General features: G+C 41.1%; 1 protein-coding gene across 3 annotated transcripts in view; it reads right to left on the bottom strand.

Annotated features, from left to right (window-relative positions):
• The window catches only part of slit1b (slit homolog 1b (Drosophila)), a 77,980-nt gene that overhangs the window by 38,894 nt on the left and 18,643 nt on the right, over positions 1-20,443 (bottom strand). For 2 of the 3 annotated variants that reach the window (XM_028592025.1, XM_028592020.1), the window contains 5 exons: positions 18,982-19,053; positions 18,785-18,856; positions 1,345-1,416; positions 699-770; positions 225-296 (listed from right to left, as the gene is read on the bottom strand). In XM_028592025.1, coding sequence (XP_028447826.1) covers positions 225-296; positions 699-770; positions 1,345-1,416; positions 18,785-18,856; positions 18,982-19,053 — 360 coding nt within the window. Of the gene's footprint in view, positions 1-224; positions 297-698; positions 771-1,344; positions 1,417-18,784; positions 18,857-18,981; positions 19,054-19,934; positions 20,001-20,443 lie in introns of those variants that run through there. The other variant, XM_028592031.1, reaches the window with a different exon arrangement.

Below are 20,443 nucleotides of genomic sequence, written 5' to 3'. Positions count from 1 at the left end.
GATAAGTGGGAGGACATAACGGAGTAGGAAAAGAAGTAGAGTAGAAGAGAGGAAATGAACCAGGATATGATAAGGAAGGAGAAATAACGGAATGAAAGGGAGAAGGAAGGAGACAAGTAAAGAAAAATAAGAAACAAGTATTGGTAAGTATCTGCCATCATTGTGGTTCTGTTGTCAAAATGTGGCATTCTGGGTAACATAGTCCATTGACGTGAAGGACTCACAACGTGCGGAGCTTCGGCATGTGGTTGAAACTGGAGACTGGAATACTGCTGATGTTGTTGTTGTTCAGAGTGCTGGGAGAAAGGGAGACACACACAGAAATAGAGAAACAATGAAAGGGAGAGAGAAGAGGAGGCAAAGAGGAATAAAAATAACAGCAAAAAGTGGTGTGAGAAAAGATAGGAGAGAGGACAGGAGAAAGAAAGAGTGAGGGAGGGAGGAAAAGATTAGGAGAGATATGGAAGAGAAGGGTGAGAGAGAAGGAGAGTGAGGACAAAAAGACAAGATAGAAATCAAAAAAGGTGGGTGTGACAAAAAGGAGAGACAATTTAAAATGTTGACAGTAGGTGAAAGTGAGAGAAAACGAGGGAAAGAATAAATATAGAAACAGGATTTAGAAATCACGAAAGCATAATTTGACTGTCGATGCCGAAAAATCTGAACTCCTTCAGGTTTAATCTTTTCAAAATACTCACAGTACTTCCAGAGATCGCAGAGCTCTAAACGCGCCCTCCTCGATACAGCTGATGTGGTTTTTTTCCAGCTGACTGGTAATGAAAAAACATATTAGTAACATAACATATTTAGTCAATCAGTTAAGCCAACCAATAAATCAATCAATCAATCAAGTGATCAATCCTTTTGGTACATCTAACATAAATCAGTACAAACAGGATATGACATGTTTTGTTTGTGTATTTGATTTTGTCAATTGTTTTCTCTGATTTGTGCTTTATGTGTGTGGTATTAGCATGGTGTGTGTGAGCGAGAAGTGGGTAAGGAGAGGGGAGGAAAATTAAATGTAAGTGTAAGAAGAGACGGGAGGATGGATCAATAAGAGGAGAGTAAACCAGGAGAAAGGAGGGAAGTAGAGAGGAAACAGGAGAGGAATCAAGAAGAGGGTAAAAAGGAGAGGAAGCAAGAGGAAAGGAAAAAGGAGTGAGGGAGGAGAGAAAACACAAGAGGATGAAAAGGGAGAAAAGGCAAGAGGAGAGGAAACAGGAGAGATAACAGGGTGAAAGCTCTCCGAATTAGTGTATAACACTGAAAGTGTGTGTGTGTGTGTGTGTGTGTGTGTGTGTGTGTGTGTGTGTGTGTGTGTGTGTGTGTGTTTTCACACACAGGTTTTTGAGATCCGTGGCTCCTCTGAAGGCCCTCCTTGGGATGGCCTGGATGCTATTTTCACTCAGGTCCCTGAAAAAAAACCAAGGAACAGAGAGAGAGACGTGCAGTTGAAAGATAACAAATTTTTATCTTAGTTGACTGATTTTAATTGTTGCACATGCAACAGTTTTTGTTAACACACTAAAAGCAATCCTCGTGATTGCATTGGTACAGTAGCACATGTTTGGTCCTACCAGTCTGTCATATTTGAATTAATAATTTGAGGAAGGAGAGAGAGAGAGGGGGAGAGAGAGAGAGAGAGAGAGGGCGAGAGACACAGCTCACACCCCGAAACCCAAGGTTTGGGAAGGACTTAATACATGATTTTTTTTTCTTCATGTTTTCTTTTTAATAACTTTATTTTATTTATGCAATCTGATTATTTAATGATGCTTTGGCAATATTGTGTTGTTGTATTGCTGATGCCATTAAAGCACTGAAAGCCTTTCTTCTTCTCCATCTGAAAATGAAAGCCAGATGACTTAGTGGGAAGCAAATACATTACAAAGAAATCAAAAATAAACATTAGAACAGCCTGAAAAAACTCATTCTTAATGCATATGAATTTACAGCATTGATACAATTCTAACGCTTTAGAGCTTAATATCCAGTAGTGTTTCCGGTGAACATTGGGCCATCCTGCAGCCACCCGCTATCAGTAGGGCTGACCCACACCATTACCAGCTAGTTTCATACCAATCTAAACACTGCTTCCTCTTTAGCTTAATGTTGTTTTCCTCCAGTCTAGGGGGATCTGGGGGTGGGGGGGGCATGCAGCAATAAAGATTGCTCAGGAACCAGAGAGGGTCACAACTGCTCCAACAGGCCGACTTCACTACTAACAAAAAGGACGAGTGGAGCGAGATACAATGTTACAAGTAGTGTAGGAAAGGACCGATGAACAACAACAACAACAACAGAACCCAGCTGATCAAGGCAAAACTATAGGGAAGAGTGTGTGTGTGTGTGTGTGTGTGTGTGTGTGTGTGTGTGTGTGTGTGTGTGTGTGTGTGTGTGTGTGTGTGTGTGTGATAGACCGCAGAGGAGGATGTACTGGCTGCCCTGTAGGATCTCAGACACACTCCATTAACGTCAGGGTCAAACCACAGAGCCTGACAGAGGAGGAAACACCCACTTACTGAGACCTACACTGCTGATCCCATGCACTGTTTGACATCCTGCCTCAGAGCACTCTCTTTGTGGAAGCAGATTCAATTAACACAACACAATGTAACACTGAAACCAAGCATTCCAAGATGGGAGAAAAACATGCCCAGGTTTTTTGGCATTTCTTTAAACCAATTACAATCGTCTTGGGTAGCTAAGCTCAGCTCCGCACGGTGCCGCTGCAAAATAGCCTCAGGAAGGAACTTGTTTTGGTGGGACGTGTGTACTTTCAAAAGTAGTTTTAGGCGTGTAACAGAAAACTCAGATTGGACAGATAGTCTAGCTAGCTGTCTGGATTTACCCTGCAGAGATGAGGAGCAGTTAACCATAGCCCTCACAAATCCACCGGAGTTTAAAAAGCCAACACAAAGAAAGCGGAAGGTGACGGACATCAGCGCAAAGACATGCATCCGGTGGAATTTCCTGCGGCACCGGAGCAATCCCGTAAGTGGAACGTCATGGATGTAGACTAAGATGATATTGTACATTTAACTGCTGCTGTTGCATTTTTTAACACCATACTACACTACACTCCACGATACAACACTGTACGCAATCATTTAGATATTTTTAGAGTTCCATCAGACTAAAATGTCAAGTTTGGCAAGTGGATGGTGCTAATATGCTAATTAACGCAGAGTTAAGTTGGATATACCAAGTTTAGTTGAAGCTGAGCCAAACAAGCGGAGATGTCCTTAAATGTCCACCGTACAGAGGATGCAACCTTTGATTTTGGTAAATTTAGGGCCACCCTTGTAGCAATACCCCTTGTGGTAAAGATTTGAGAAGCTGGTGTGTCTTGTTATACAATATGCTGACGTTTAAGACCATACATGGCCTAGTTTAGGGAATAAAGCATTGTATACTGGAGAAATTCAGACCAGAAAAAGTGAAAAAATAGACTATATTTCAAAATTACTGTTTTCCCGCCAGATCGTTTAAAGATCTTGACATTTCCGACCGCAAGTGAAGGCAGTGCCATTTCACAGAGAACAAGAGGAAGTAAAGAGACATGGCAAGTGCTTGCAGGAAACAGCTGTCACACAAACTCCTGGATGTTTTACTCTTATAAGGTCCTATTTTAACGATCTAAGCGCACGGCATGAAGCGCCTGTCGCAGGTGTGTTTAGGGCATGTACGAATCCACTTTTGCTAGTTTATCAGTGGAAAAAAGGGTCCGTGCGCCAGGCGCATTGGTTGAAAAGGGTTGTACTTAGTGTCTTAATTAATCATAGGTGTATGCTGGGTGTAACCTGCAACAAACCAATCAGTGTCATCTCCCATTCCCTTTAAAAGCCAAGTGCGTTTGGACCTTGGCGCATTGCTATTAATTCAATTCAATTCAATTCAATTTTATTTATAGTATCAAATCATAACAAAAGTTATCTCGAGACACTTTACAGATAGAGTAGGTCTAGACCACACTCTATAAATTCCAAAACCCCATTAAGATGGCGGATTTGCTAAGCAGGAAGGAGAGATTTTCAGGAGAAGAAACTGATCTGCTCGTGCGTGAAGTGAAAGCTGTGTAACAAGCATAGTGTGCGCGCTGTGCCCGAGTTAAAATAACAATGAAAGGCTTTAGACCAGGTTTTTTTTTTTTTGGTCAATGGCGCGATCACTTTCCGATGCTTTAAGATAGCAATACGCCCAGAATGCACCTGAACACACCTCCCGGTAAGACCAGCCAGCCCATGGGCGCGCAGATGGGTGCAGGTGCATTTGCTATTTAAACACTGTGGGCGCTGGACGAAATTGACTGTCTTTAACTAGCAAAGACACTTGCGTCAAGATATCTGCGCTGCAAGATAGGGCCCACGGTGCTTTAAAACTTTCTTGTGGCAGCGATAGAGGCAGTGATGTTTCCTGTTTCCTCACACCGCTTCAAAACACACTGACAAGTCTGATCGGCTTTGTGATTGGCCACCACAGCGTGACGTCGGGTTGCTTTTCTCCAAAAGTTGAATCCATAGGACGGTACTTTGCTTTCTGTCGCCCCAAACCCAGACGAGGGAAAAGGGAAACTTGCAAATAAAAAGGGTTATGAAAATGAGCTGGAAGGAGAGAAAGTAAGAGACAGTATATGTACTGTATATATCATATCCAGTCGTGAAAAAACAATGTTGTTGAAAGGGTTTTAGTTCCATTTGTCACAAATAATTTATTCATTTGCAGTACAAAGAAGAAACATAAAAGAGCTCAGCGAACAAAGTTCCAACACGACAGTGTGGGATTTCAAAGTTTGAACCCTGAAGAGCTGCGTTTCTTTTCAGGGAAACACGGCTCGATGTGTTTTAGAAAGTGCTTTCAAAGTTTACGTCTCAATCAGCAATTGAATGGAATAACACACAGTACGGTAGCTTTGAAAAAGTAAAATAAAATGTTATGTTAACTACTCATCTCAAGCAAGTTTCAAGTCTCAGAAAATGATTACAAGCTCCCCCCTCCCTTTGGGAGGTAATTTCATCTTTTAAACTTCCCTCATGGTGAGAAGAGCGGTTCCCTTTGAAAGCAGTAGAGAGAATACATCTGTATGTTAAATTCATCTACACAAAACCAAAGACCAGTGCACAACAGGATAAGTGTTCACACACAAAAAATAAGATAGCTTGACAAATAAAAGCAGTCTATTCGGCTTCCAGCCGGTGGTCGAAATAAACGCAACACATATAAAGTGTCCTGCTTTTCTTTATTAGAAGTAGTGCCTTCTTACATGTTTCCTTCTTTCCTTTCTTCTCAGGTTTTATTTCATAATTTGTATTGTTTATTTTTGTATTCTGTATTTCCGCAGATGTTTCTACAGACAGTCAGGGGTGTCAATTCTGTGGGTGCTCAAGGGCTCAGGCACCCATGGCTGATTGTGAGCACCCACGGGGAAATCATACTGTCAGCTGACAATATCAGGCTAATGAGACATAGCAGAGAATAGGCCGAGCAGAGCCTAAACATTGAGCTAAACCTGTGTCAGTTCCTTTTGCTTTTTTTCTTCCTTGGTGTCCAGACACTCCCCTTTAGGCTTCATACAGTAATGTAAAGCCCGTCATGTTGCATCACCTTGTGACCCGCTGCCATCTGACCTAATTGGCTCTAACAAGCCCAAAATGACAAGAATAGAGGTACAGTAAATAAAACTAGTATAATACATCCCATTCATTGGCAACTACATAGTAATATACCCTATTATATGAGAAATTAGGAAACAAAAGTGCCATTTTAGTGGGGTAATGCATATTAATGACTATGAGAAAAGCATAAATATAAAGGTATTTTACATGCAGGGTATTACAGTAGCTAAAATGTTCAAAATCACCAGAATTTTATAAGCTGAGTAATTGTACAATAACGCCCCTTCCAAATAAAGACAATTGGGAACTAAATATTACATAAACCAGGTGCCAAATGCAAGATAAATAAGGTGAAGCTGCACACTCTGGTAGACTTACATTTTTCAACAAGCTGGCTATCTTTACCAAACAAATTATTAATGAATAGTCAATAACAGTCAAATGAAAAAATCTAATAGTACATTAGGGCTGCACGATATGAGGAAAATATAGTATATGCGACAAGGTGTTTATTGTTTAGTACGGTTGATATCATGATGATGAAAAAAAAAATTAGTTGTGAAGCCCTAATGTTCATGTATGTACGTATGTATGTATGTATGTATGTATGTATGTATGTATGTATGTATGTATGTATGTACGTATGTATGTATGTATGCGAAGACCTTTGATTTATTCTCATATAAATACTTTACATCCACAGCACACATGTATAGTGTATCATAAGACAGCTCTCTCTCTCTCTCTCTCTCTCTCTCTCTCTCTCTCTCTCTATCTCTCTTGTCCACACACACACAAAAGATGCTTTCCCATCAGGTTGTCAGGATGTCTGTTGCCAGGACACCAGAAGGCTGGATATGATGTTTACTGGAGGGAAACACCAACTGGTCACAGCTGGACATGTGTGTGTGTGTGTGTGTGTGTGTGTGTGTGTGTGTGTGTGTGTGCGCGCGTGTGTGTGGACAGTAGCTAGTCTCGTAATATTTGCTCTCTCTCCTGCTACCTCCTCTAATCATTTTCTGATCCGTTCCGTCATCCGTTGTGTGCGTGTCCTCCGTCCCCTCTGCCCTTCCTCGCTCCTCTTCATCCTCTCATTGTTCCACCCGTCTCTCCTGTCGTTTCAATATCCTCCTCCTCCCTCCCTGCTCACAGCGGAGGGTGAGAAAGGTAAACTTTCCCACTCAATCCCCTGCTTGTCTTCTACTCGTCACCTCTCCGTCCATCCGTCTCCCCCGACAGTTTCAGTCTAGCCATGGGCCTAGTGTTGCTCTTCCCCGTTTTGTTTTGTTTTTATACTCCTCTGCTATTTATATTAAAAACTTTTTAGGTAAATCCTCTGATTATCAAAAAGGAAGACAAAGAGAGAAATGTCCCATCACAACTAGGGCTGCACAATTAATTGCCATTTCCTCGAAATCACAATATGGATCCAAATCGCACAGGGGGCGCAATATTTGTTAAAAGCAAAATATGTGTCAAACAATTCTTAATTAAGTATTGTGGTGCTGCAGAGACGTCCTAGGTCTAGAAATTGTATCCTACAGACTAAAGAAAAAATCTTCTTTTGTTACAGATCCTCACAAAAAACACCAAAATGATAATTTACTCCAATATCGTGCATCATATCGCAATCGCAACATCAGTCAAAATAATCGTAACTAGATATTTTCCTCACATTGTTCAGTCCTAATCACAACTCAAAGTGTCGTCTAAGTTACGGCCCCATTTATTTATTTATTTCTTTGCACTTGATGCATTTTGGGCGGATTTGATAACTATCCGATATAAGAAAAAAGCCAAGTCTGATGTGAATTCAATAAAAAAAGCTTGAGAGACGCATTCCAATCTAATTGTTTGAATTACATTTAAAAGGTCAAAGGGCATTCTAGCGAGAATTTTTTTAAAGTGAAAATTCATCCATTTAGCCAAGATGCATCTGCAAACTTTACTCCGCCCCAAACACAAGGCCTGAACTCAGCTGAGGAATCTCAAAGATGACACAGCACTGAGAACACATTTTACTGGTTCTAATGAGCTACCACTTTCTTTCTTCACACACACACACACACACACACACACACACACACACACACATATGCACACGCACACACACATGTTTTGTTTTTCTATCTTTGTGGGGACCCATCATTGACATAATGCATTCCCTAGCCCCTTACCCTAACCTTAACCATCACAACTAAATGCCTAACCTTAACCCTTACCCTCACCCTAACCATAACCTAATTCTATCCCTAATCCTAAAACCAAGTCTTAACCCTCAAACAGCCCTTTAACCTTGTGGGGTCCAGCATTTTGGTCCCAACAAGGCTGTGCAGACCCCACAAGTATACTGTATTCTCCGTTTTTTGGACCCCATGAATGTAGTAAAACAGGTACACACACACACACACACACACACACACACACACACACACACACACAACTGTCTTGTGTGACCCCCATCCAGGCAGGTCATCAGACAGAGTCAGAGCAACAACATAGTTAATATTTTATTTTCATAGTCTGGTTTCCTCCTCAACCTGACACAAAAACCCACACACAGTATAAACAACTTAAATAAGTTATCGTCTGAACAACTGAAAGATAGTGAGAAACAGACAGAGGAGGAAGTATCAGACAGAACGGAGAACGAAGGGCAAAGACAAAATAAAACCAAGAGGAGACCCAACAGATGAGGAGCACAAAAAATACAATAAATATCTGAAGTTAACTGATACAGCATCAGAATGCAGACAACTGTGGCCGACCTGTAAAACCGCAGTTAAAGAGGATGACCCTAAAAGGTCCTGACAGTCTCTCTCTCTCTCTCACACACACACACACACACACACACACATTGCGTTTCACTGTCTTTGTGGGGACCCGTCATTGACATAATGCATTCCCTAGCCCCTAACCCTAACCTTAACCATCACAACTAAATGCCTAACCTTAACCCTTACCCTCACCCTAACCATAACCTAATTCTATCCCTAATCCTACAACCAAGTCTTAACCCTCAAACAGCCCTTTGAAGTTGTGGGGTCCAGTATTTTGGCCCCACAAAGTTGTCGGGACCCCACCCCACAAGTATAGTGTATTCCCAGTTTTTGGACCCCACAAATATAGTTAAACAAGAACACACACACACACAAATAATGAGAGATTAACCAGGATGTCAAAATAGATCAGACAAGAGGAAGCTGATCACACTTGATCCGCGGGATCACACATCTACAAACACGTCTCCCTCATTCTGACACTTAGGAACACACCCTCCTGACTGTACGAGACATCCCGAGGGATTTGCACAGAAAAATGAAGAGAGAGCGGAAGGGAAGCTAAATTAGAGCAAGAGAGAAGAGAGGAAATCAAGTAGGTACATGTTTCAAAAGCCAAATGTAAGACATTTACAGACCTTTGACTGCAACCAGTAAAATAACAAAGATAAAGCGAAGGTTCTGTATTAAAGGACTAGTACACTAAAAATGTGTTTTTTGCTTGTGAGGTCACACTTAAAAGAAAAAGAAACATCTGCAGCATAAGGCACATTGCTACTGTTGATCTATAAATGAAATATGAAGTGAAGGGAACGAAGGGAATCTTTTTTTGCATCACATTACAGATTTTCTTAGACAATATTGTTGTTTCTAACTTTGTGGATTACAAAACGCTCTTTCCTAATGAACAAAGCCAGATTCATGAAAAAATAGTTTTCCAAGTTTGGTGTGGTGTGGTTGGACCTCATGAATGCTATTGCGGATTTTGTTTAAAAAAAAGGATCAAATCCATGCAGCCCGGTTCCAAAATCTGGTGGAAAGCCTGAAATATAACATGTTCAACTATCACAAATGTGTTTAATATTTGGATGTATCTTACTTTTGGCCATGATGTGCATGTTGTGGAAACATTAGGAGTGGTTATGACCTTCTGACATGCAGATCAACTGCAGAGAAGTGGATTATGCTGCAGGAGGGCTTTAAGGTTTTGATACAGTGTGCACTGACTCGGGGTCATGATTCAAATCCAACCTGACAACAGCTCCTGTTTTCCACGAGGGAGCAAGTTTCAAACTTTTTAAGAAAACGGGTGGAGAATTTGACACTTAAAGGTGCCGTAGGTAGGATTGCGAACATCCAGGATTTTTAAATTTGAACAAAATTTGGGGGAGGCACTTCTCAGTGCCTCCCCACTTTCCGCTAAAGCCCAAAACGGTCTCCTAAACCCCTTCCCCCACAAGGGAGAATGAATGCGTGTGCATGAGCAGTGATTGACACGCAGTTAGTTTGTATTTGGATGTGGTTGAGTGTACACAAGGTACCTTTTAGTCATCTGTAGCTTGCCTGGACATCTTTATCAGACTACAACGAGGACCACAATGGAAATAAGTTTGTAACTTTCTTGTGTTATCCTCGACAGTTCTGTTAAATATGCAATGTCACTGTGATGGCATCTTGTTATGCATTTATTTCTGTTACTGTCTAATAAATCAAATCAAATCAAAAGTTTAGCATCTCTTCTCCTGCTCTGTGTAAGATGATGTAAACACAAACGTGACAGAGCCAGTTCGGTACAGCTTTGAACAACAGACGATAAAACAACCTGATCTTCTCTGAGTTCTAACCGTATGCTACTGCAGTATTGTGTTTTATCAGAACAATGTATTTTGTGAGGGAAGCAGAAAACTACCCAGTGTATGTTTTGGTTTGACCAACAGAGTAGCAAAACAGACGCACATGCTTATATTCATATGACAATGTGATCATAACAAACTCATTTTGTGTGGCCAACTATTGTTCATACCCACTGAGGTTCATTTTAAATTATAATGGGAGCCCCAAAGTTTCCAAAGATACCAAATATGAAGAAAACAACAATACACAAAACATCCAGAATATTTTCATTTGATGGAGTGGTGCAGCTATAAAAACATGTTTTTTTGCTAATTTTACAGCTATTATAAATCTAAGGATAAAAGTTTAAAAGAATGGCAGAGGCCATTAAAAAAAGGAAAATATCGAAGGATAGGGTGAGGGAAAGTCTTCTTGTTTTACTTCTGAAGCCCACAAACATTCATTTTTCCTCATTTCCCTTCTGTCTTTGTGTGAACCACAGAGCTGCAGGCAGAGAGCTCACACAGTCAAAACACAGCCTGAAGAAATGCAAACACACACACACACACACACACACACACACACACACACACACACACACACTAAGCACGAACACGCAAACACACCACACACACATGCAAAATATTAGCTTCACACAACATCCAGGGGAAACAGGGCTGACTCTTAATTCAACACAATGCGAGCACATTTACACCATCAACACGCAACAACACACACACACACACACACACACACACACACACACTGTAGCATATGCGTGACAAACACACATGTTATTAGTAGACAAAAACACAAATCCACGGGTTACACGACCCACACCCTGAGAAGGTTCATGACCTGATGGCACGAAGGAGGCTGTAACCACGGCAGCAGACCAAACTCTGGAAGCAAATACTGTAAATGTCTTCTCTACCTCTCTTGTTTTCTCTCTCTCACTCTCTCTCTCTCTCGCTTTAGGAAAAAAAAAGTCCAAGCGTGCAATAAGTGATTTCACTCATAAATATTTCAGTGCGGGGTGGCCTCTAGCTCACCCAGTAAGAGCGTTCACCCCATGTAGGCTGAGTCCTGCAGCGGCGCGGGTTCGAATCCCCCCTTTCCTGTCTAAAGCCACAAAAATAATTTTAAAGAAACAAAAACAGAGGGTCCTGATTAGAGCTGCAACGATTAATCAACTGTTAAATTAATAGCCAGCTATTTTGTTAATGAAAATTCTCTGATTCCAGCTTCATAAATGTGAATATTTTCTAGTTTTCTTCACTCCTCTGTGACAGGAAACTGAATATCTTTGAGTTGTGGACAAAACAAGACATTTGAGGACATCATCTTGGGCTTTGGGAAACACTGATTTACATTTTTCTGACATTTTATAGACCTAACAACTAATCAATTAATCAAGAAAATATTCAACTGATTAATCGACAATGACAATAATCGTTAGTTGCAGCCCTAGTATAGAGGGTAACATCTTGCTCAAAACTCACTTATTACTTTTTTTCTAGTAACGAGTGAATCGCTTTATGCCTCTCTCTTCTTTCATGAACCTTGTTTCTTGCTCTCCTTGTCACCTCCGTCTCTACAGTACTTCCCATTGCGCTTTCCTTCATTAATCCCGTTCTTCCGTCTCTCTTTGCTTTCCTTCCTTCTTCTCTTTCGCCTCTGCCAAATAAATCTTAACTTCGTGTCTCTTGCCCTCCATCAAGGCATCCATCTTGGCTCCATCTTTTTCTACTTGCTTTCCTCTGCCCTTGCGTCTTTTCTTTCCAGCTTAATTTCTCTCCCCTCCCTCGATCCATCCATCCACAGGGGAGCACAGCACTTAATTGAAAACCCCCACAGGCAGATAAGGGAAAGGTGATTGGGCGGAAAATAAAATAAACGAGGAAGGAAAGGAGGACAAAAAAAAACCCAAGGCGGGAGATAATGAAAATGAAACAATGGAGACAGAGATGTGAGAGTTGACTGTGTTTGTCCGCCGTCTCTCACTAATATTTGTATTAGTGTCAATCTGAGATCAGTGTGTGCTATTTTCCCATCATGCTCTCCCTGGGTCAGCTTTACTTTGGACAGACATGACAGGAGACATCACCGTTCCTGGCCTGACCTCCTACAAACACGCTCATGCTCTCTCTCTCTCTCTCTCTCTCTCTCTCTCTCTCACACACACACACACACACAGACACAGACACAGTCACACACGCACACTCTCTGGGCAAAAGAATAACAGCTGAGCAGGTTTTTGTAAAGGGAGTGATGGTGTCTGTCCTCGCCACAGATCCTGTTATCCAGCGTGAAGCTGTTTCCACACACAGCGGGGAATGCCCCGCGGTCCCAGCTTTAAGAAAACTAAAATTCTGGGAAAATCCTGCTCCTGTGTGTTCTGCGATGAAGGATTTGAGCCCTGTAGATAATATAAATATAGAAATGCATGCATGTGCAGATGGACTGAACACACGCAGGCACATCTGCTGTCGGCTGGACACTTTTTTTTTTATCCAAAGCGACTTGCACGAGTGTGTTTTGTATGTCAAGTTTTAGCATGGAAAGCACTATTAGGAATTAAGTAAATACACTTTAATAACACCACGCTATGAAAAAAATCAACTTGAACCTGCATTTATAAATATTTGTAATATTCACACGGAGACAAATTTCTTCACGTCTTGTAAATGGATTACTCAGAAAATGATCTCCAACTTTGCAGCTCTACTGAGCTTTTTAGCCTCTTTTAGCTCTTTGATTTGGTTTCATGGCACATTTACTGTTTGTGCAATTTCATCAACATGGTTTCCAGCTGCACCAGATAACTGTTTTTAACATAAAAGCTCTGATTAATCCACTGTACACCCAGCATCTAGGGAATAAAAGTCAAGCATCTAGAAAGGCTCTACCAATAACCCTAACAATTACCTTTTGTGCAAAATAATTATGTTTATTGCACTAGAAGGATTACATTACATATCAGGTTTTGCCTCAAGGGGCTTTAAAATGGGAATATGAAAATTAATTTCCTTATTTAAAAGTTATATAGACTCACTTTAACACTGAAATAGTATATGTGGCGGTTTATTTTTCTATTAAATTAACTAATTTAAACATTCAAGTTAGTGCCTATGCTTCAAAATATTTTCTAAAGTTTTTTGCAGGTTTTACCAGAGGGTGCACACAAACAGAGCAAATGAAAATGCAGACAGAGACACACACACACACACACACAGATTTCTAAAGATCCACATACATCCAATTATCTCAAAACGCAGTGAGACAGCAGACAATTATTAAAAACTGCATGAATGCAAAATGATCCCACAGGCAAACACAAAATTAATGAATGCATGTGCAGACACAAACTTTCTCTCTCTCCCAATCTCTCCCACACTGCAGACACACCTATAAATAATTATGTCACCCAATCACACACTATAACACAACATGCATTATTGCTATAGATGCAAATCTGTGTAATTAGCCCATGTGTAAATGCAAGCGCACAGACACACACACATAACAGTCAATTATACTGTACAAATGCAAATAAAAACAATTATTACACACACACACACACACACACACTACTCTAGCATTCTCTTCTCAGTAAGTTAGTCGGGTAAACAGCAAGGTTACGTTCCGGTTAGCCTCTAAATAGGCGAAACCAGGCAGCTGCTATCACTACCTCTGTTAGCTTCACACTGTTAATTAGCCCCACTCAGATGCCAATCAGCTGCGCTAATGAGGACAGCTCTGCCTTTCTGCCTAATGAGAGAAACTCTCCAAATGTCTGAGGGGAAAGTTACTGTAACCGCAAGGACACACTCGAAAAGACACACATTAAACCATGCACACACACTTAATTTCCTACTATGTTTTCATTTAGTTCATCCATCTTTCTGCTTTTGACTTTATGCACCTTACATTTTCAATCATTACCATGATTGTCAAAAAAGCACTGTAAACGCCGAGGTAAACTCTATCAGAACCAGATCAAACAACGTTGTCTGACAACGTTGGAAATGTTGGAAAGGAAATGTATGTACAGGAAGAAATTCATTGTGTTACATTTGGTAGTTCACATTAATGGTTGTGTAAAGAATGAAAAACGAGAGCTAGAGAGAGAAGTTCAAACCGGGGCTCCGCTCTCACCTCCGCATAGCTGACCAATCACAGCGTACGGTGGGTGTGATTGTTGGATGGTCAGTTTCTGAAAGTTACAAAAATGGTCGGTCGGACACAGACACACCCCCAATCCGATGTTCAAGAGGTGTGGGGGGAGGGGATTCCCGAAGCTATTCGATCATCCGACAAGCACTTCTGATGGAGTATAAAAGCATTGCTCAATAGCGCTACAAGTAACCCCAAACTCCAAACAACACCGTAGAGCCAACTTAAAGGAGAAATCTGGCGCAAAATGAACCTAAGGGTTAATAACACGTGTTCCAAGTCGACCGTTCTCTGGGATATGTTTTCATGCTAATTGAATGTGACCAGTTTTAGCGCAAACCGCTAATTAGCTTATAACGCTAGTTTTTGAGACACGGGTAAAGTAAAAAGAAATCTCTGTTTCTATACCACTAACAAGGCTCAAAATAGCACCACACTTCCACGGTAGCATAATGAGGGTCCCTACATGTAAACCGAAGAATTGAGAACTTTGTAAGTGTACAGACAGTTTATTAAAAAGATAGAAGTTATAGAAATAGCGATTTCTTTTTACTTTATCCGTGCCCCAACGACTAGCGTTATAAGCTAATTAGCGGTTAGCGCTAAAACTGGTCACATTCGATTAGCATGAAAACAGACCCCAGAGTGTTATTAACCCCTAGGTTCATTTTGCGCCGGATTTCTCCTTTAAACAGGATCACACTTAGATTTGTGCAGACTTCCGACATAAACATTGACATGTTTGAGCAGGGCTTTGCTTGGTCCATCTTTATTTTGTTGTTTGCTTTTGCTGTATATTTCCAGATTAACGCTATGCCTACTCCTTATAAAGCCCAGAGTTGGCAGGAAGTAGCACTTGTTATTTGAAGGAGTAAATCCCATCAATTCCCGGTGAAAGGCACACCTGCTGAAGCTCTGTTTCGTCTGGCTAACCACACAGTTCACCTGCAGGTCAAGGTGAATAAGCGCGTGTGAGACATTGAGCTACACTCCCATAATTCTTGGGTTCCCCTGGGCTAAAGGGAGGTGCTGAGAGGGGGCACCCTGGTACACACACATGTGCACACACACACACACACACACACACACACACACACACACACACACACACACACACACACACACACACACACAGGCAGCCTCTGCCATCAAAATACACAAAGGGCTATTACTGGGTGTGGAGTGAACCCTTCACACAATAACAGAGCCAACAAAAGACTGGAGAGAAAGAGAGAAATGAGTCTACAAAATTAAGAAAAAGAAGGAGTTGAAGCAACAAGAAAGAGGTGTAGAGAAAAGAGAGTGCACATAGGAGAAAGACAAGCTGAAAGGGACTCATGCAGAGGAGAAAGCTGTAATCATGGTGATTAATCTGACTTAAAACAGCCGCAGGACGCTCCGAAAAAAGGTGTTGATATGACAACTTGCACCAACAGCGAAACCCTGACTTGTGAACGTATGATGACATTTAACATGTAATCAGGTATTCAAATACAGCGGCCCATAGACATGCGTATATAGGGATCCGCATGGACCTTTCATGGATATGGGCAGAAGATCAAATTTGAATCGCGTGGACCCTTGCGGCCACCCAGATGCGGCAACCGTGACTTGCACGTTAGATGTGTGGGGACATGAAATCTGGGTGAAAGTGTGCTCTTCTATATCTTCCATATAAAACCACGAACCTCGACTAACAAGACAAACAAAAGAAAGGATTTAAGGGAGGCGAGAGATGTGGAGAGAAAAATGTACAAGGAGAGGAACTGAAGTACGGAAGGTCATTTGCCCAGAGAGAGAATAATACACACAAGCAAAAAGCAACTGTGTGTGTGTGTGTGTGTGTGTTTCCAAGGGACAACAGGCTTTATAGAGTCCATCAACACAGCAGGAGGAAAAGAAATCACTCCTGCTAGAGGAAGTGCTAATGGCTCTGCAGTGTGTGTGCCGCTTTGTGTGAATGTGAAAGTGTGTGTGTGTGTGTGTGTGTGTGTGTGTGTGCTGATTGATCGAACATGCCAAGTCCATTTTGGCATTCCCAGATGGGAGCCAGAGTGTGAAATTGCCAAAAAAAAAGGCAAATGGCAAATAACCAGGTCAGACACACACATCAACAAACAGACTGACATACACACACAAACTGTCTTTTTACCATTTATCACTCTCATACTTTCTCTTTCTCTCTCACACACACACACACACACACACACACACACACACACACACACACACGCATGCACGCACACACACACACACACACCCATCCACTTGTTCATCCCCACCTTCCCTCTGTAATTAGTTGCATTTTTCAATGCTGTTTTTCACTTTACCTCCTCCCCCTCTGTGCTCAGAGGGAAAGTGAGAGTGTCTCTTTATATCTGCACATTTTATTTGTCAACCATTAATTCATCAAACACAGAAACACTCCCACAGGTACAAAAACACATCACTGTCATAAATGGATCAATCATTGAGAAGAGTTAATTACTGAGTTCTGTTGTGTTTGCTTTTCTTTCTCTCTCTGCAGCAGTGTTTGTATGTGCGTATCCAGGCGTCTCCAGGCAGTAGGAGATACATTCCCCATCCTACACTACAAACACAATTATAACAAAGACTTCAGAGTAGTGTGTCTGTCTGTGTGTGTGTGTGTGTGTGTGTGTGTGTGTGTGTGTGTGTGTGTGTGTGTGTGTGTGTGTGTGTGTGTGTGTGTGTGTGTGTGTGTGTGTGTGTGTGTGTCACATTTAGCCGCATAGTAACCACCTTCATCCAAGCTTTCGGTTATTAAACAAGAAAAGAAACCTCTTTGTGTGTGTGTCAAATTAAAGCTTGACTGTGCCTAGTACTCCTGTGGGACTGTGGGAAGTGATTTGCGGTGCTTCTGCTGTCCGAAGGGAGACTATTTGCAGTGTTTTCTAGGTGAGAAAAATGGGTCAATTTTTGATCTGAAAACTGGCAAGCACACACACTGAAGCGGCAAAAAAGGTCTGTTACTTTTCTGTATATGTGACGGTTTACTACTTTAAACCAAACAAATATCAACATGTCTTTATCTACTATATGCAAATTTGCAAACTATACTTTCATCTCAGGGAGCGTGTCCATTAACCACTGTCCCTTAATAAAAACTACTCTCCTTCAATTCACTCGCACAACAAACATTCATCACAAAGGCAGAACAATCACAGTTTAGGCTTTAAGAAGCAAAATATACAACTCCTAAATCCAATACTGTAAATTGTAGGTTGCAGTTTGCACAAAAGAAGCACACAAACAGATGAAATGGCGTATGGAGAAACAAGTAAGGACTGTAAACTCTACGTGAACCTCAGCTACACTGTGGTTCTACACTGAAATATGGATTCTAATATAATACTCTCTCGGTCATGGCAAGCTGCACTATTTCATTGTCTTTTTCTAAATCAGTTTCTTGTCCTGGTTTGAGTTGTAATAATCAAAACACATTTCAAATTATAACATGCAGCAACTTCATCAGAAGGGAAATGATCAGAATCCCTTATCACCCTGTATGATTTAACAACTGGCCCAGACTGCGGACTCAAATATATAATCATTCCAATAATGACGGTGTGTGTGTGCAAAAATACTGTAAGGGGTACGACAGAGGGAACCAGGTAAAGAGTAGTTTTGCATCGCCAGACCTTCCTCCACAGCGCTGCGGAGGAGGGTCTGGCTAGTCCACACAGCATTCCAGGATGGGAGAAAAACGTGCTCTGGTTTGTTGGCATTTCTTTAAACCAATCAAAATCGTCTTGAACTTGTTTTGGTGGAACATATGTACGTTCAAAGGTTGTTTTTAGCAAGGGGTTAAGCTTCGCTTCAGAACGCGAACCTCTGATGGCGCCATTTTGTTGCTACAAAGCGATCACCTCTTGTTAGCATTCCACTGACCGCCATTTTTTTTTTTACGTCACTTGACTGCGAATAACTTTACATCTGAAGCGTTTAAAGACTCTATTTGTCCGTTGTTTATTTATAAAGAAACACGACAATGTATAAAAAGCTCCATTACCTTGTACCTCACGTTATAGCTCCATAGCAGACATTTTTGTAAAAATAAGCTAACGATTGTGTCATAACCAAGTTACCTACAGTCGCACAGTAAAGGAATTACCGTACAGTACAGGAGAAGCTCGCAGGCAGTTTCGACTTACATTAGCTGTTTAGGTTTAATTACTAATGTTAACTAGCAAGTTAGTTAGCAATAATTAGCCTGTGCTTATGTTATCTCCTTACATATACCTACACTCTCCGTGTAAGATTGGAAATGATTGAGATTTCTCTTGTCACAGCTACCAGAAGACTTTCAGACACGTTGCTCACGTCACATTTACGTATGCCGATAGTTTGGAGACTCACAGTCGAGACAGGCCTTCATTCTTCTGAAACAGCAGCTCTGGAAGTTGGCTGAGATGGTTCTTGTTGAGGCGACTGGATGGACAAAAACACACGCTGGATTAAAAATAGAAAACTGTAAATGTTACAGTCAATTAAGTGGAAATGTCACCTTCTTTCTATTTGCATGTTTATTTGAGTTAATATTTGTGTGCTCTCACAGTCTCTCCAGTTCCTTCAGTTCATCGAAAGCTCCTCTCTCAACGATGCTGATCTGGTTCTCCATCAGATGACTGCCATTAAAAAGGATAAAGAAATAAAAACAATGCAACACACATGTATAAGCTGTGAACGCAATTTGAACTATATCACTATTGATTCAGAGACTTATTCATATCACTAATGTAATTTCCCCTTGCGGGATCAGTATAGAATGCCTTAATATTATGGTCTTCAAGCATGCAAACGGAAAAAGCAGTTTGTCAGCGGATCAAAAATACTGTATAATTGCAACAAAACGTCCTCATAGCTTTATGTTCGTAAAATAAAATGTAATATTTTAATATATATATTTTTTAAATATATTATTTTCCAATAAGACCACATCTGAAACGTTATTTAAGCAGATACTGTTCATCCTTAGTAAAATATCAGGATGTATTCATAGCAGCAAAGATCAGTGCATCGAGTAAATTATACTAATTATGGCATCAATTTGCCACTTAGCAAATAAATAAAAAACACAAGCGAGAGCAATTCATTATTTTGTGGAGATATTATAAGCATTTATAAGCAAACTGCATGAATGTTAACACTGCACACACACAATAATAAACAGATTCTCTGAAAGAACCAAAACCAGGACAACATGTAACATCTTTTACACTATTATCATCGATCAAACTGAAAAGCCTCAACATGCATTATTTCTCCTACAATTGCCTCTGGGATCTGTACACTTGATCAATACATTCCATAGACTTTCACATCATGAACCACTAGTGTAACACTCAATCCCCTCCTGACAGCAACGAGCCCCTTGCTCCCGGCAGGCTGCTAATCTGTTCTGAGCAGGCCTCCGGAGATGTCATTAGTTTCTGGCATGTCATCTTTTTAAAACCTCATGTCCATCACTGGCACGCAGCACAATCCCCAGGTAAACACAGAAACCCACCATCAGTGCAGCCTCTCCCGGAGGGCACTGGGTTTCCAGGTCAAAAGGTCGCAGATAAACCCCTCCCTGTCGTAAATTTGACTGACACTGACACCAAACAAGCCACCTCTGCGTAGCTCATGTGTCACTGCAGAGCTAAAGCATCGCTCTGTTCCCCTCTGGCTTTTGGTGGCACCGCAGCCGTGGTTCCCACATTCCTACGAGACCTAAACCGAACAGAGAAATGTGGGAAAGAGCCTCTGCTGAATACACAAAAGCTGTTGCCCCATCAACAAAGAGTCTGACAGCTGGGAGCGAAGGTTAGGCCTCTTTATTTTCCAGAAATGTATCCGTTTGTTTTATGAAAAAAAAGAAAAAAGAAAAAACATCAGCAAAAAAAAGAAGTAATTACTAAATTTAAACTGTCGCACTAATTTAAAGGACAATTCTGGCACAAAATGAACCTAGGGGTTAATAACACATTAGTACAGAGTCGACCGTTCTCTGGGTTATGTTTTCATGCTAATCGG

The sequence above is a fragment of the Perca flavescens genome, chromosome 2 (genome assembly GCF_004354835.1).
Source record: "Perca flavescens isolate YP-PL-M2 chromosome 2, PFLA_1.0, whole genome shotgun sequence".
NCBI classification, from domain to species: domain Eukaryota; kingdom Metazoa; phylum Chordata; class Actinopteri; order Perciformes; family Percidae; genus Perca; species Perca flavescens.
The sequence above is the reverse complement of the archived record's forward strand: the minus strand, read 5'-3'. Positions and strand labels throughout refer to the sequence as shown.